This window comes from Cervus canadensis, chromosome 23 (assembly GCF_019320065.1).
Source record: "Cervus canadensis isolate Bull #8, Minnesota chromosome 23, ASM1932006v1, whole genome shotgun sequence".
NCBI lineage: Eukaryota > Metazoa > Chordata > Mammalia > Artiodactyla > Cervidae > Cervus > Cervus canadensis.
In genome coordinates this window covers 8,038,571-8,051,598 of record NC_057408.1, presented here as the reverse complement: position 1 = coordinate 8,051,598, position 13,028 = coordinate 8,038,571, and the positions used below count along the sequence as shown (strand labels likewise).

At 39.0% G+C, this 13,028-nt stretch overlaps 1 protein-coding gene across 6 annotated transcripts in view; it reads right to left on the bottom strand.

Annotated features, from left to right (window-relative positions):
- Positions 1–13,028, bottom strand: part of DCC (DCC netrin 1 receptor) — a 1,219,152-nt gene that overhangs the window by 490,013 nt on the left and 716,111 nt on the right. For all 6 annotated transcript variants that reach the window (XM_043444495.1, XM_043444496.1, XM_043444497.1 and 3 more), the window contains 2 exons: positions 5,114–5,268; positions 2,422–2,542 (listed from right to left, as the gene is read on the bottom strand). In XM_043444495.1, the coding sequence (XP_043300430.1) occupies positions 2,422–2,542; positions 5,114–5,268 (276 nt within the window). The remainder of the gene's footprint in view (positions 1–2,421; positions 2,543–5,113; positions 5,269–13,028) is intronic.

Here is a 13,028-nt window from a genome sequence, read left to right as displayed (position 1 = left end):
TCCATGAATCATTACAATTTGGAAGTGGTCAAACAGGAGATCAGAAAAGGCAATGGCATCCCACTATAGTACTCTTGCCTGGAAAATCCCAGGGATGGAGAAGCCTGGTGGGCTGCCGTCTATGGGGTTGCACAGAGTCGGACACAACTGAAGTGACTTAGCAGCAGCAGCAGCAAACAGGAGATGGCAAGAGTGAATATCGATGTTTTAGGAATCAGCAAACTAAAATGGACTGGAATGGGTGAATTTAACTCTGATGACCATTATATCTACTGCTGTGGGCAAGAATCCCTTAGAAGAAATGGAGAAGCCATCATAGTCAACAAAAGACTCCAAAATGCAGTACTTGGATGCAGTCTCAAAAATGACAGAATGATCTCAGTTCCTCTCCAAGGCAAACCATTCAATATCACGGTAATCCAAGTCTATGCCTCTACCAGTAATGCTGAAGAAGCCGAACAGTTCTATGAAGAACTACAAGACCTTCTAGAACTAACACCTGAAACAGACGTCCTTTTCATTATAGGGGACTGGAATGCAAAAGTGGCAAGTCAGGAAATACCTGGAGTAACAGGTAAATTTGGCCTTGGAGTTCAGAATGAAGCAGGGCAAAGGCTAATAGTTTTGCCAAGAGAATGCACTGGTCATAGCAAACACCTTTTCCAACAACACAAGAGAAGATTCTACACATGGACATCACCAGATGGTCAATACCAAAATCAGATTGGTTATATTCTTTGCAGCCAAAGATGGAGAAGCTCTACACAGTCAGTAAAAACAAGGCCAGGAGCTGACTCAGATCATGAACTCCTTATTGCCAAATTCATAATTAAACTGAAGAAAGTATGGAAAACCACTAGACCATTCAGGTAAGACCTAAATCAAATCCCTTACCATTAAACAGTGGAAGTGACAAATAGATTAAAGGGTTAGATCTGATAGACAGAGTGCCTGAAGAACTATGGATGGAAGTTCATGACATTGTACAGGAGGCAGTAATCAAGACCCTCCCCAAGAAAAAGAAATGCAAAAAGGCAAAATGGTTGTCTGAGGAGGCCTTACAAATAGCTGAGAACAGAAGAAAAGCTAAAGGCAAAGTAGAAAAGAAAAGATATAAGCATCTGAATGTAGAGCTCCAAAGAATGGCAAGGAGAGATAGAAAGCCTTCCTCAGTGATCAGTGCAAAGAACTAGAGGAAAAGAATAGAATGGGAAAGATTAGAGATCTCTTCAAGAAAATTAGAGATACCAAACGAACATTTCATGCAAAGATGAGCACAATAAACAACAGAAATGGTATGGACCTAACAGAAGGAGAAGATATTAAGAAGAGGTGGCAAGAATACACAGAGGAACTGTACAAAAAAGATCTTCGCAACCCAGATAATCACGATGGTGTGGTCACTCACCTAGAGCCAGACATCAGGATGCAAGGTCAAGTGGGCCTTAGGAAGCATCAGTACAAACAAAGCTAGTGGACATGATGGAATTCCAGTTGAGCTATTTCAAATCTTAAATGATGATGCTGTGAAAGTGTTGCACTCAATATGCCAGCAAATTTGGAAAACTCAGCAGTTTTCAGCAGTGGCCACAGGACTGGAAAAGGTCTGTAAAGGACTATAAAGATAGCTGTTGGCAAAGAATTGATGCCTTTCAACTGTGGTGTTAGAGAAGACTCTTGAGAGTCCCTTAGACAGCAAGGAGATCAAACCAGTCCATCCTAAAGGAAATCAGTCCTGAATATTCGTTGGAAGGACTGATGCTGAAGCTGAAATTCCAATACTGTGGCACCTGATGTGAAGAACTGACTCATTTGAAAAGACCCTGATGCTTTTAAAGATTGAAGGCAGGAGGAGAGGGGATGACAGAGGATGAGATAGTTGGATGGCATCACCGACTCAATAGAAATGAGTTTGAGTAAATTCCAGGAGTTGGTGATGGACAGGGAAGCCTGGCGTGCTGTAGTCCATGGTGTCGCAGAGTTTGACATGAGTAAGCAACTGAACTGAACTGATACATATATATGTTTATCTTTTATATATATACACGCTATATATATGTTCCATATATAGATTTTATATGTTTTTTATATTTTATATGATTTCATATGAAACACTGAAAGAATGGTAAGCCATAAAATAGAGGAGAAGGAAGTGATTTAGTGGTTGTTGTCTTGATAGCCAGAGGTATCTGCTGTTCATAATAATCATATCTCACTGGATCGATTTATCTATATATCAATAGATATAGATATAATTTTCTAGCACAAATATATCATCAATATGCAGATACACACCTTGATTAACTAAATAACTCTAATTTCCAACTGACTTTGGGAACAAGGAAAACAATATGGATTTTTACAGATAAACCACACAGAACAGTAACTACAAAATCCAGAGCAAAGTTCATCTCATCTTACCAGGCTTAGGGACAATGAGCTGCGCACTCGTCTGGGTGTTTCCGGCTTCATTTTCAGCCACACACTGATAAAAGCCCTCATCCGACTTCACCACCCCAAGGATCCGCAGGTTGCTTCCTCCCTAGTGTGAATAAAATGCATGTAAAATATTTGAAAACGCAAAAAAAACTTTAAGTGACAAGATGAACACAACCGAATTTTAATCCAACTTCCCAGAAAAGCCAGAACGGAGGCCAACAGGATTCTCAGCCTGACAGATCGGGCCTAACTCACCTAGAAAATGTCACAGAGCCCCAAGACTTTGCTGAATCCATGTGTAGCAATTTCACCCAGTTCTGTGCTGAAAAATATACTCTCAAGGATGCATATCATCCTCCAATTCTAAATGAGCAGTAATCAGAACATTCCTTTATTATGTATGGAAGAGAGGTTAGTATCAAAGAAATCTCATTCTTTTTCCCTTATACTGAAGGAAATAGGTTCAGAGGCTGCTGGAGAGAAACAAAAAGCAAAAGGAAACAAAAACACTGATTTTTGCAGCTTCTAAAGGACAAGAAATCTAGGTTGGACATTTTCTAGAAGTGTTTTTAACTGAGGAAAAAAAAAAAAAGTCTGAAAATCTTTTTAAATTGTGTGACCTTTTAGGTTCTGGGGGATATTTTATACCCATGTCGTTCTTGTTATACGGCGAGATGTTTCACAAAATGTTTCACCTTCAGTAATCCATAAATTAAATAGAGCAACATTAACTCCTGTTTTATATAAATTGGGCCACCATAGTTTTCAAGGATGGATGATAAAATGATCTGAAATAGCATTTAATTACCCTAACTCAGTTTATCTTTGATAGTGTAAGAATTAGTTCAGTAAGTGAGACGTATTAAATCACTTCCCCTGAAGTCATTAAGAGATAAATATTACCTCATGGGGAATTCTTAATTGTTTTTAGTGTCTTGTAGTCAATTCTTGGCTAATGTAAAATTCTTAGATAAAGCTGACTAACTTCTAATTAACAATTCTCATATAAGTTACTATTTGGGCTAAATGTTACTCGTGTGACAGACAATGGCTCTCAGATATCTGGAGCTATTGGGGAAATATTTTTTAAGCACAATTTAGTGTGAAAAGGGCTCATAGTGCACATTTTCTTTTTACCTTAAGAAAAGAAACATTTAAATAGGTTGGGTATAATGGGTCGTGCTGGGGGAAAGATTATTCAAACTGTAGAAAAAAATAAATGTTGCATTTTATCATGTATCCTTAAGGGCACTCAACAATTTCCTCTCTATGCAAGTGGCATACATTTCAGGCGTATACAACACACTTCATGTTGCCCCCTGGCAGGTCATTTTTAATTCACTGATAGAGAAAATAGCATAGCATATAAAGGAACTAATGGATTGATGTGGCATTCAAAAGTTAAATTAATTTTCCTTTCTTACTCTATTCCTAACCAATTAAATGCAACTAAAAATGAAAAATAGTAAGTGATGATAAGCATAATAAAGATATTCTTTATAGATGTATTCCTTAAGAGCCCTTATAATATGACAAAATGCATGGATCAGGAGATGATGAAAGTTTCTGAGAGTCAACTGATGACGGAAGAGCGATCTGCCTGCAAGAGGCACTATGAAGCCATGGAGAGAGTTTGTGCCTGAATTCCGTGCGGCACTTACACTAGGATTCCCTTCTGCTGGGAGACCTGGCTTAGAGGACCACTCTTCTTTATCAGGGTCATACCTGCATCTCCAACATAAGAGAAATGGACCAAAACCCTCCTTCTTTAGCTGCAAAGTTCCTTGACATTGAAAAAGTGCTTTTCATATCTCTTATTCATACACCTGACTTCAGATGCTCTGATGCCGACCTCAACCAAAAGGAGAGTTTCCAAAGAGTATTTTCAAATGAGAAAAACTTTCTGCTGCCAGCAGCAAGCACAATAATAATAATGAGAGGCTTGGGTCATTCACTGTGTACCAGGACCTCAAACAGCTCTGTGAATATAATGCAATTATCCCTATTATCTCCATCCAGGACAGGAACAGAGTACATTAAACCATATAGGAACTACAAGAAGCATTGTTCTTGGCTTTAATTCAATGCTCTTAAATTACAAAGCGTGTAATCTCTGGGTCTTGATATCTTCTCCACCACTGTCACCACCACTGTTTTGGCACCGGTATTACTGCCCTCTTGCACCGCTCAAAAAGGACCAGCTGGTCCTATTTGGAAGTGTAGCAAAGGAGCAAAGAGTGGCCACCTGTATTATCGAAGTGAGGCTGCCATATTCATAAGTAGCACATTCTATTAAGGCTTTATTATCATGGGCAAAAGTCAAAGAACTAAGAGATTCTTGGCTTCATACAGTCTAGTACTAGGTTCAAAACTTCTTTCTCCCAAGAATCACCAGTGAAAATATTTAGAAATTATTGGTATTAAGCCTTCTATTTTTTTTATTATTGGTTTAAAATCTTCTCTGTAAAACAAGGGGCTGGGTTGTTTGATTATTCCTATTTTTTTTAGCTCGAAAGTTCTAAGTCTAAAAAACTCATCTGTTTTATTAGAACAATTTTCTTCACATATCATAAAAATCCCCAATGGGACCCTTGACCCCAGGAAAGAAAAGCAACTGAAAACAGAATAGATGATGACTGGGATCATAAAGCGAATTTGAAAAAAAGATAATTACCACTATCTGAAAATAATCACTAGGAATGACCACATCTCCATTCTTCATCCAGTTCACAGTGGGCACAGGCTTCCCAGAGACTGTGCATTCAAACTCAATATCCATGCTTTCATAGGCATAGAGGTTGGAAGGGTGATTTAAAAACCATGGCGGAACTGTAAAGACAGAAAAAAAAAATAAAAAGTGAGTGGGTGGGGATGTGAACTTGCATGCTCTCTTTTCTCAGAGTTAGAGACAAATATTGAAAATGCTTGCAACTTTAATCCCCTAAGCTGTAGTTTACTTTATAGGAACTACTATAGGACATAATACACTTCGCCCCCCACCCAGCCCAATGTAGTAAAACAGTTGAGTGAATGGTGGTGTTTTGCCAACAAAGAATTAAAAAAAAAAAGTTGAAAAAAAAATACAATAAACATTCTGAATAACCAAGTATTTGTATCCAATTCACCTACATAAATGACACTGGGAATTCTATAAAGCTATGGAAGCTCTGCTGATAAAGCAAATAAAGGGGAGATGATATGACTGAGAAAACCCAGAGTATAAGACAAGAAAGCTTAGGGTCTGTAATTCTAGAGTTTCATTAGGATTTAGTTAATGTGATGGACTCTTCCCCATCAGAACTGGCTGTGGTGATAGGGTACTAAAAATGACCATTATCTTTCCTGTGGACACATTCCTATTGTCCTAGTAATTATCTACTCTAGTGCACTGCTATATGTATTACTATTTTCTCAGCAAGGTACATGATACACTAATTTAATGCCTTAATTACCATAATACTAGTTATACTGTGATTGAAATGTGCAATTGAAAGGAAATTACAAATATAACACACCATTGCTAGTGACTCTTGCAGACTTGGTCCCTCAAAACCCTTCCTAGGGTTTAAAGAAGTGATGTGAGATGGATATATTGGGACTGACATATAAACACTACTATATATAAGTTTCTCTAGCTGTGCTTAGCAGCTTAGTCATGTCTGACTCTTGGCAACCCTCTGGACGGTAGCCTGCCAGGCTCCCGTGACCATGGGATTTCCCAGGCAAGAATCCTGGAGTGGATTGTCATTTCCCCTCCAGGAAATCTTCCTGACTCAGGGATTAAACCCACATCTCCTGTGTCTTCTGCATTGCAGGTGGATTCTTCACCCATTGAGCCATCAGAGAAGCCATCAGTATATAGAGAAGAAGTAACTATATAAGAACTTAGCAAATAGCACAGAAAACTCTATTCAATACTCTGTAATGATCTATATGGGAATAGAATCTAAAAAGTAGTGGATGTATGTGCATGTAAAACTGACTCACTCTGTTGTAACATGGCATTATAAATCAACTATATTCCAATAAAAATAATTTTGAAAAGTTATATTCATCTTCTTCCACTGGGAACGTGAAATGATGACAAACTTGGGAAGCAGCAGCCTTGATCTCCTTTTCACACTGAAAATAAATATGCGTTTTTCATAGATATTTTTAAAGACAGATTTCACTTCTGTCTTTGTTGTTGCTATGCCCAGTAGGTAAAATGCGATAATTTTTGCTTCTTTGAGTAACCACTATTCCTTGCTCTTTCCAACCACTACCAGCAAAACTGTCCCCTAAAGTTGAAGTGAGTTTGCAATCTTTGATGGTCATTTTCTTCTAGAAAAATCAGAGAATCAGTGGAAAGAACCCAGGACTCAAGTCCTAGTTTTTCTACTGATTGATCTTGGAAGTCAAATCTCCCACTGCCTCATCCCTCTTTCCCTCCCATTCCCTGTATTATTTTCCTGTTTTTACCTAAATAGTTGGGCCTCTAGTACCAAAAAGCTTTTAAATTCTTTACTCTTTCACAGGGCTTGCTGGTTTAGAAGGATGCATTAACATGCCAAAATATGGAAAAAACTGTGTCTGAGAGATTTCCTATAGATAATGTGTCAACATTGTATACAGGGCTAAATTTAATTATAATTTATATAATAATATTAGACTTCATTCTTTCACCAACTTCACAGAGAATGAAGCAACATCAGAAATATTTCTTGAATCCCTTTGAGCAGATACATTTATTATCTCTTGGATTCTATTTCCAACTTTATCACAGATTTTGATCAAGTATTTATTTACCAGACAATAGCCAATAATTATTGAGAACTGACTGTACAAGTTATTAGTCTAAACACTTTGAATTTATTATTCGCACCACAACTCTTTGAATCAAGCTCTATTATTCCCATTTTGGAAATGAAGAGACTGTGATGTGTAAGCAACTTCTCCAAACCACACAACTTGTAGGTTCTAGAGCCAGACAGGCCGATTCCAGTGCCTAAAGTATTTTATAATAGTTCTACCACTGGAAAATTATGATGGAAAATGATTTTGCCACCAAAAAGTTCTGACTTTTTGGAGATGAGGGTTTGATCCTTGAGTTGGGAAGATCCCCTGGAGAAGGAAACGACAACTCACTCCAGTATTCTTGTGTGGGAAATCCAATGAACAGGGGAGCCTGGTGGGCAATAGTCCATGGGGTCACAAGACTGAGCATGCACTTACATGCACACATAAATATAAATACATAAACGTATACATATATATGTGTGTGTGTATATCTATGAGTGAGAGAGAGATAAAGAGGTTTGGCATTCTCTTCTGTTCCTGCTTTCCTCTTCTAAACTCGTAATCCTTCCTATTCCTCTGCTACTCCTCTCTCTTTCTCTTTCCTGTGATGAGCAGACTAGGATCAATTCACCCCACTTCAGGTTTGCTTCCAAGAATTTAGGACCTAGGTATTCCTTTCACTGCTCTGAAGTACTAGATTCTCAACACAAATATAAACTGGCACAAATGAGTGAATATGACTTGTGGATGGTGTGGACATGTTTCTTTAGCATTTTTCTGATCATGAACCCCTGCCTGGCTCTACATTTCTCAGCTGATACAATTTCCATGTTTTCCTTCAGAGGGAACTCAAACATTCACTCTTCCGTGAAAGTTCGCTTCTCATGAAGCCGGCAATGGATTTTCTTGCTTTTCGCAGGGCCCTCTCTCTGTGCTCAATTTTTAAACCACTTATGACTGTTAGATGTCTTTCACCTACATCATTGCTTACTAAGCAGACTGTGAAGATGGCTCCTGAAAGCACATGATTTTTCTTTTAATTCCCTTTGAATATTAACATAGTTCTCCTTCCTTTCCACTCTTATGGAAGAAATAACTCACTACTTTAAACTGTTTGGTGGGCAACAATTTCCTAATGACTAATGAAAATGAAGTGCCATGAATTTTCAAGTTTATCAAATCATTCCATTCACACGGTTTTAGTCCATTTCAGAGAACTGCTAAATATGCACGTACAATGCTACAGCAATTTCAGGCAAGATATTGATTTTATTATACTTTCCTTCTTTAGACAGAATAAAATTCATGACCAGAAATAAATTAGCCACATTTTCATCAGACCTTGGTTTCTCAGGATCTTCTTAAGTATGTAAAATACATATATAGAGAACTTTTGTAACTTAGGGGCTGAGGGAAGAAGAAATAGTGACTATAACAGAAAGATGGAAAAAACATAATTCGGTTCTCAAAGGCACTATCATATTTAGAAATGACTAACAGATGAGAGACCTTTCTATGATCATTAAAGATGTACAATTGCACCTTAAATCAAGTAAACGTTTTCTCTACATTATTTTTTTAAGTGAGTTTCTATGCTAAGACTAACCATTTGAATTCTGTAAAATTCATTTGGTAATTTCAGCCCCAAACTAAGTTGTCCCCAACAACCTAAATGGTATTAAGCATTTTTATATTATATAAAAGATGCCTCAGGCTTCTCTGGTGGCTCAGAGGTAAAAGAATCTGCCTGCCAGTGCAGGAGATGCAGGTTTGATCCTTGGGTTGGGAATACTCACCAGAGAAGGAAATGGCAACCCACTCAAGTATTCTTGCCTGGGAAATCCCACGAACTGAGCAGACTGGCAGGCTACAGTCCATGAGTTCACAAAAAGAGTTGGGCATGTCTTAGTGACTAAAACACCACCAAACAGACACCTTGCAAGTATTTTAGTAACATCCTATATTACTCCCTAATCTACTTCATTTTGGATTCTAGTCTTTTCACTTTTAGATAAGGTATTTAGCTATTCTATTCCAGTTATTTAGGTACAAAATAAATGTGGGTCAACTCTAAAATACTGCTCTAGGACACACAAGTAATATTTGCTGTATTACTCTGACACTGAGCAGATTCTCTCCATCATAAAGACTTACAACAGCTCTTGAAAGTGCAAGAATGAAACTTTAAAGGAATGCAAATTGTTTAAGTGAACAATAGGCAGTGCACATCACTGGTGAATGATATACGAATGGTGAAAAAAAAGACTGGTGAGATTTTTATTAGGAAAACAATAGACATTACCATCATCTTTGAGGGGTAAGTTTTTACCCTGAGAACAGTGGAAAGCTAGCTGATTTCACTGGAGCAGAGCACCTCTCTCCACCACTCCAGACCTTTTGGAGTTAACATGTTGTAATAATGGGCATCAACCCATTCAGTTCAGTTCAGTTGCTCGGACATGTCTGATTCTTTGTGACCCCATTTACTGCAACATGGCAGGCTTTCCTGTTCAACACCAACTTCCACAGCTTGCTCAAACTCACGTCCATCGAGTCGGTGATGCCATCCAACCATCTCACCCTCTGTCACCCCTTCTCCTCCTGCCTTCAGTCTTGCCCAGCATTAGGGTATTTTCCAAGGAGTCAGTTCTTCGCATCAGGTGGCCGAAGTATTGGAGTTTCAGCTTCAGCATCAGTCCTTCCAATCAACACGCAGGACTGATCTCCTTTAGGATGGACTGGTTTGATCTCCTTGCAGTCCCAGGGACTCTCAAGAGTCTTCTCCAACACCACAGTTCAAAACCATCAATCCATTAGTCTTCTCTTAAGTGAAAATATCTGAACATCCCAATCACATTGAAAATCAAAAATACAATTGCTGCCAAATTGGGTTAACTCTATATCCAAAATAAACAAGTTCTTTCAGGTGAAGTCTTACAAAGACATCAACACATGATTTCACCTGAATGGGGTCACAAAAAGTCGGACACAACTTAGCAACTAAGCAACAGCAAAGGAGTCATAGTCTGAAATGTAGTCACGTCTCAGTGACTACAAAGGAAGCCATCTGGTGTTGAATGTAGGTTTAGAGAGGACATATCACGGTGAGGGGGGATATTCTTTAACAATTCAGACTTCCATGCTAAACACACTTCAATAAAGACCTAGTTTCATGGAACAATGTTTCAAATGGGCATTCCATTTATAAATTAGATGGAATTAGAACTGCCATATGACCCAGCAATCCCACTCCTGGGCATACACACTGAGGAAACCAGATCTGAAAGAGACACGTGCACCCCAATGTTCATCGCAGCACTGTTTATAATAGCCAGGACATGGAAGCAACCTAGATGCCCATCAGCAGACGAATGGATATGGAAGCTGTGGTACATATACACCATGGAATATTACTCAGCCATTAAAAAGAATTCATCTGAATCAGTTCTAATGAGATGGATGAAACTGGAGCCCATTATACAGAGTGAAGTAAGCCAGAAAGATAAAGACCAATACAGTATAGTAACACATATATATGGAATTTAGAAAGATGATAATGATAACCCTATATGCAAAACAGAAAAAGAGACACAGATGTACAGAACAGACTTTTGGACTCTGTGGGAGAAGGCGAGGGTGGGATGTTTCAAGAGAACAGCACTGAAACATGTATATTATCTAGGGTGAAACAGATCACCAGCCCAGGCTGGACGCATAAGACAAGTGCTCGGGCCTGGTGCACTGGGAAGACCCAGAGGAACTGGGTGGAGAGGGAGGTGGGAGGAGGGATCGGGATGGGGAACACATGTAAATCCATGGCTGATTCATGTCAATGTATGGCAAAAACCACTACAATATTGTAAAGTAATTAGCCTCCAACTAATAAAAATAAATGGAAAAAAAAAATTAGAAATAGCTCTTTTATCCCATAGTTTCAATTTTTTCTACACCCACCTGTATCACCAAAGTAACTTTCTTTCAGCTAATCTGATCTTTAAATGCATTATGTCCTTTTTTTAAAAAGGAGCTGGGTGATACAGTATTAGTTCAGTTCAGTTCAGTTCAGTTGCTCAGTTGTGTCCGACTCTTTGCGACCCCATGGACTGCAGCACGCCAGGCCTCCCTGTCCATCACAAACTCCCAGAGTCTACCTAAACCCATGTCCATCGAGTCGGTGATGCCATCCAGCCATCTCATCCTCTGTCGTCCTTCTCCTCCTGCCCCCAATCCTTCCCAGCAATAGGGTCTTTTCTAATAAGTCAACTCTTTGCATGAGGTGGCCAAAGTATTGGAGTTTCAGCTTCAACATCAGTCCTTCCAATGAACACCCAGGACTGACCTCCTCTAGGATGGACTGGTTGGATCTCCTTGCAGTCCAAGGGACTCTCAAGAGTCTTCTCCAACACCACAGTTTAAAAGCATCAATTCTTCGGTGCTCAGCTTTCTTCACCGTCCAACTCTCACCATCCATAACATGACTACTGGAAAAACCATAGCCTTGACTAGATGGACCTTTGTTGGCAAAGTAATGTCTCTGCTTTTAAATATGCTATCTAGGTTGGTCATAACTTTCCTTCCAAGCAGTAAGCATCTTTTAATTTCATGGCTGTAATCACCATTTGCAGTGATTTTGGAGCCCCCAGAAATAAAGTCTGACACTGTTTCCATTGTTTCCCCATCTATTTCCCATGAAGTGATGGGACCAGATGCCATGATCTTAGTTTTCTGAATGTTGAGTTTTAAGCCAACTTTTTCACTCTCCTCCTTCACTTTCAAGAGACTTTTTAGTTCCTCTTCACTTTCTGCCATAAGGGTGGTATTACCTCTGCCCAATTCAATACTTCTCTCCAGGCTTTTTCTTATGTGACAAGTGACTTGAAGTCTACTTAACATCCCTCTAGTTTGCTCCTTCTGACCTACACATTTGTCCTCCCCAAAAGGACTAGATGCTGAGATTTGCATTTCGTTCTCTATTTAAGCTGTCTCTTACACATACCTGTCTGTGCAACTGAAAGTGTTAGTCACTCAGTCCTGTCCAACTTTTTGCAACCCCAAGGACTACAGCCCGCCAGGCTCCTCTGTCAGTGGAATTCTCCCGGCAAGAATACCGGAGTGGGTAGTCATTCCCTTCTCCAGGGGATCCTTTCAACCCAGGGACTGAACCTCGGTCTCCCGTATTGCAGGTGGATTCTTTACCATTTGAGCCATCAGAGAACCCCCATAGCTGTTTGTACTCTGTTAAAAAAAATTAGGTTGGGGTAACGTTGGTTCAAGCCTTAAATGACTAAAGTATAGTCCATATTGGGAATTAAAGGACATGAGTTACATTCTAATTACTAATATTGACTGGGCTCCCACTGTTCTAGAAAAATGAGCATTAAGCTATGGACTTTATTTGTAGCATTTCCTATTCAAAAAAATGTTTCAATTTTTGAGGGGTGGGGTGGGATATTTGGGTCTTCTTAAAAACTGCCAGAATGTACATTATCTTTTCCCCTGACACATGTCTAAGCCTAAGTGATATATTTAATTATATACATGTTTCTCAAGCAGAAGTAAATATATCATTATTGAAAATTACATGACAGAAGAACTACATGATGAGACAACAATTCATCCCATTGTGGCATCAATGCAGATGCAAACCCACTAAATTCTTAACTTAAGGACAGGGGCAGCCTTACCTCTGTTTCTGTCCCCAAGACCACACATGAGATGGGTGCTAATAGATATATACAAGATAAACAGGCATGTGTAGGGTTTAGTCTTCATAGGCCAGTGCTTGGGCATTGCCACTTTTTGACTGCAAA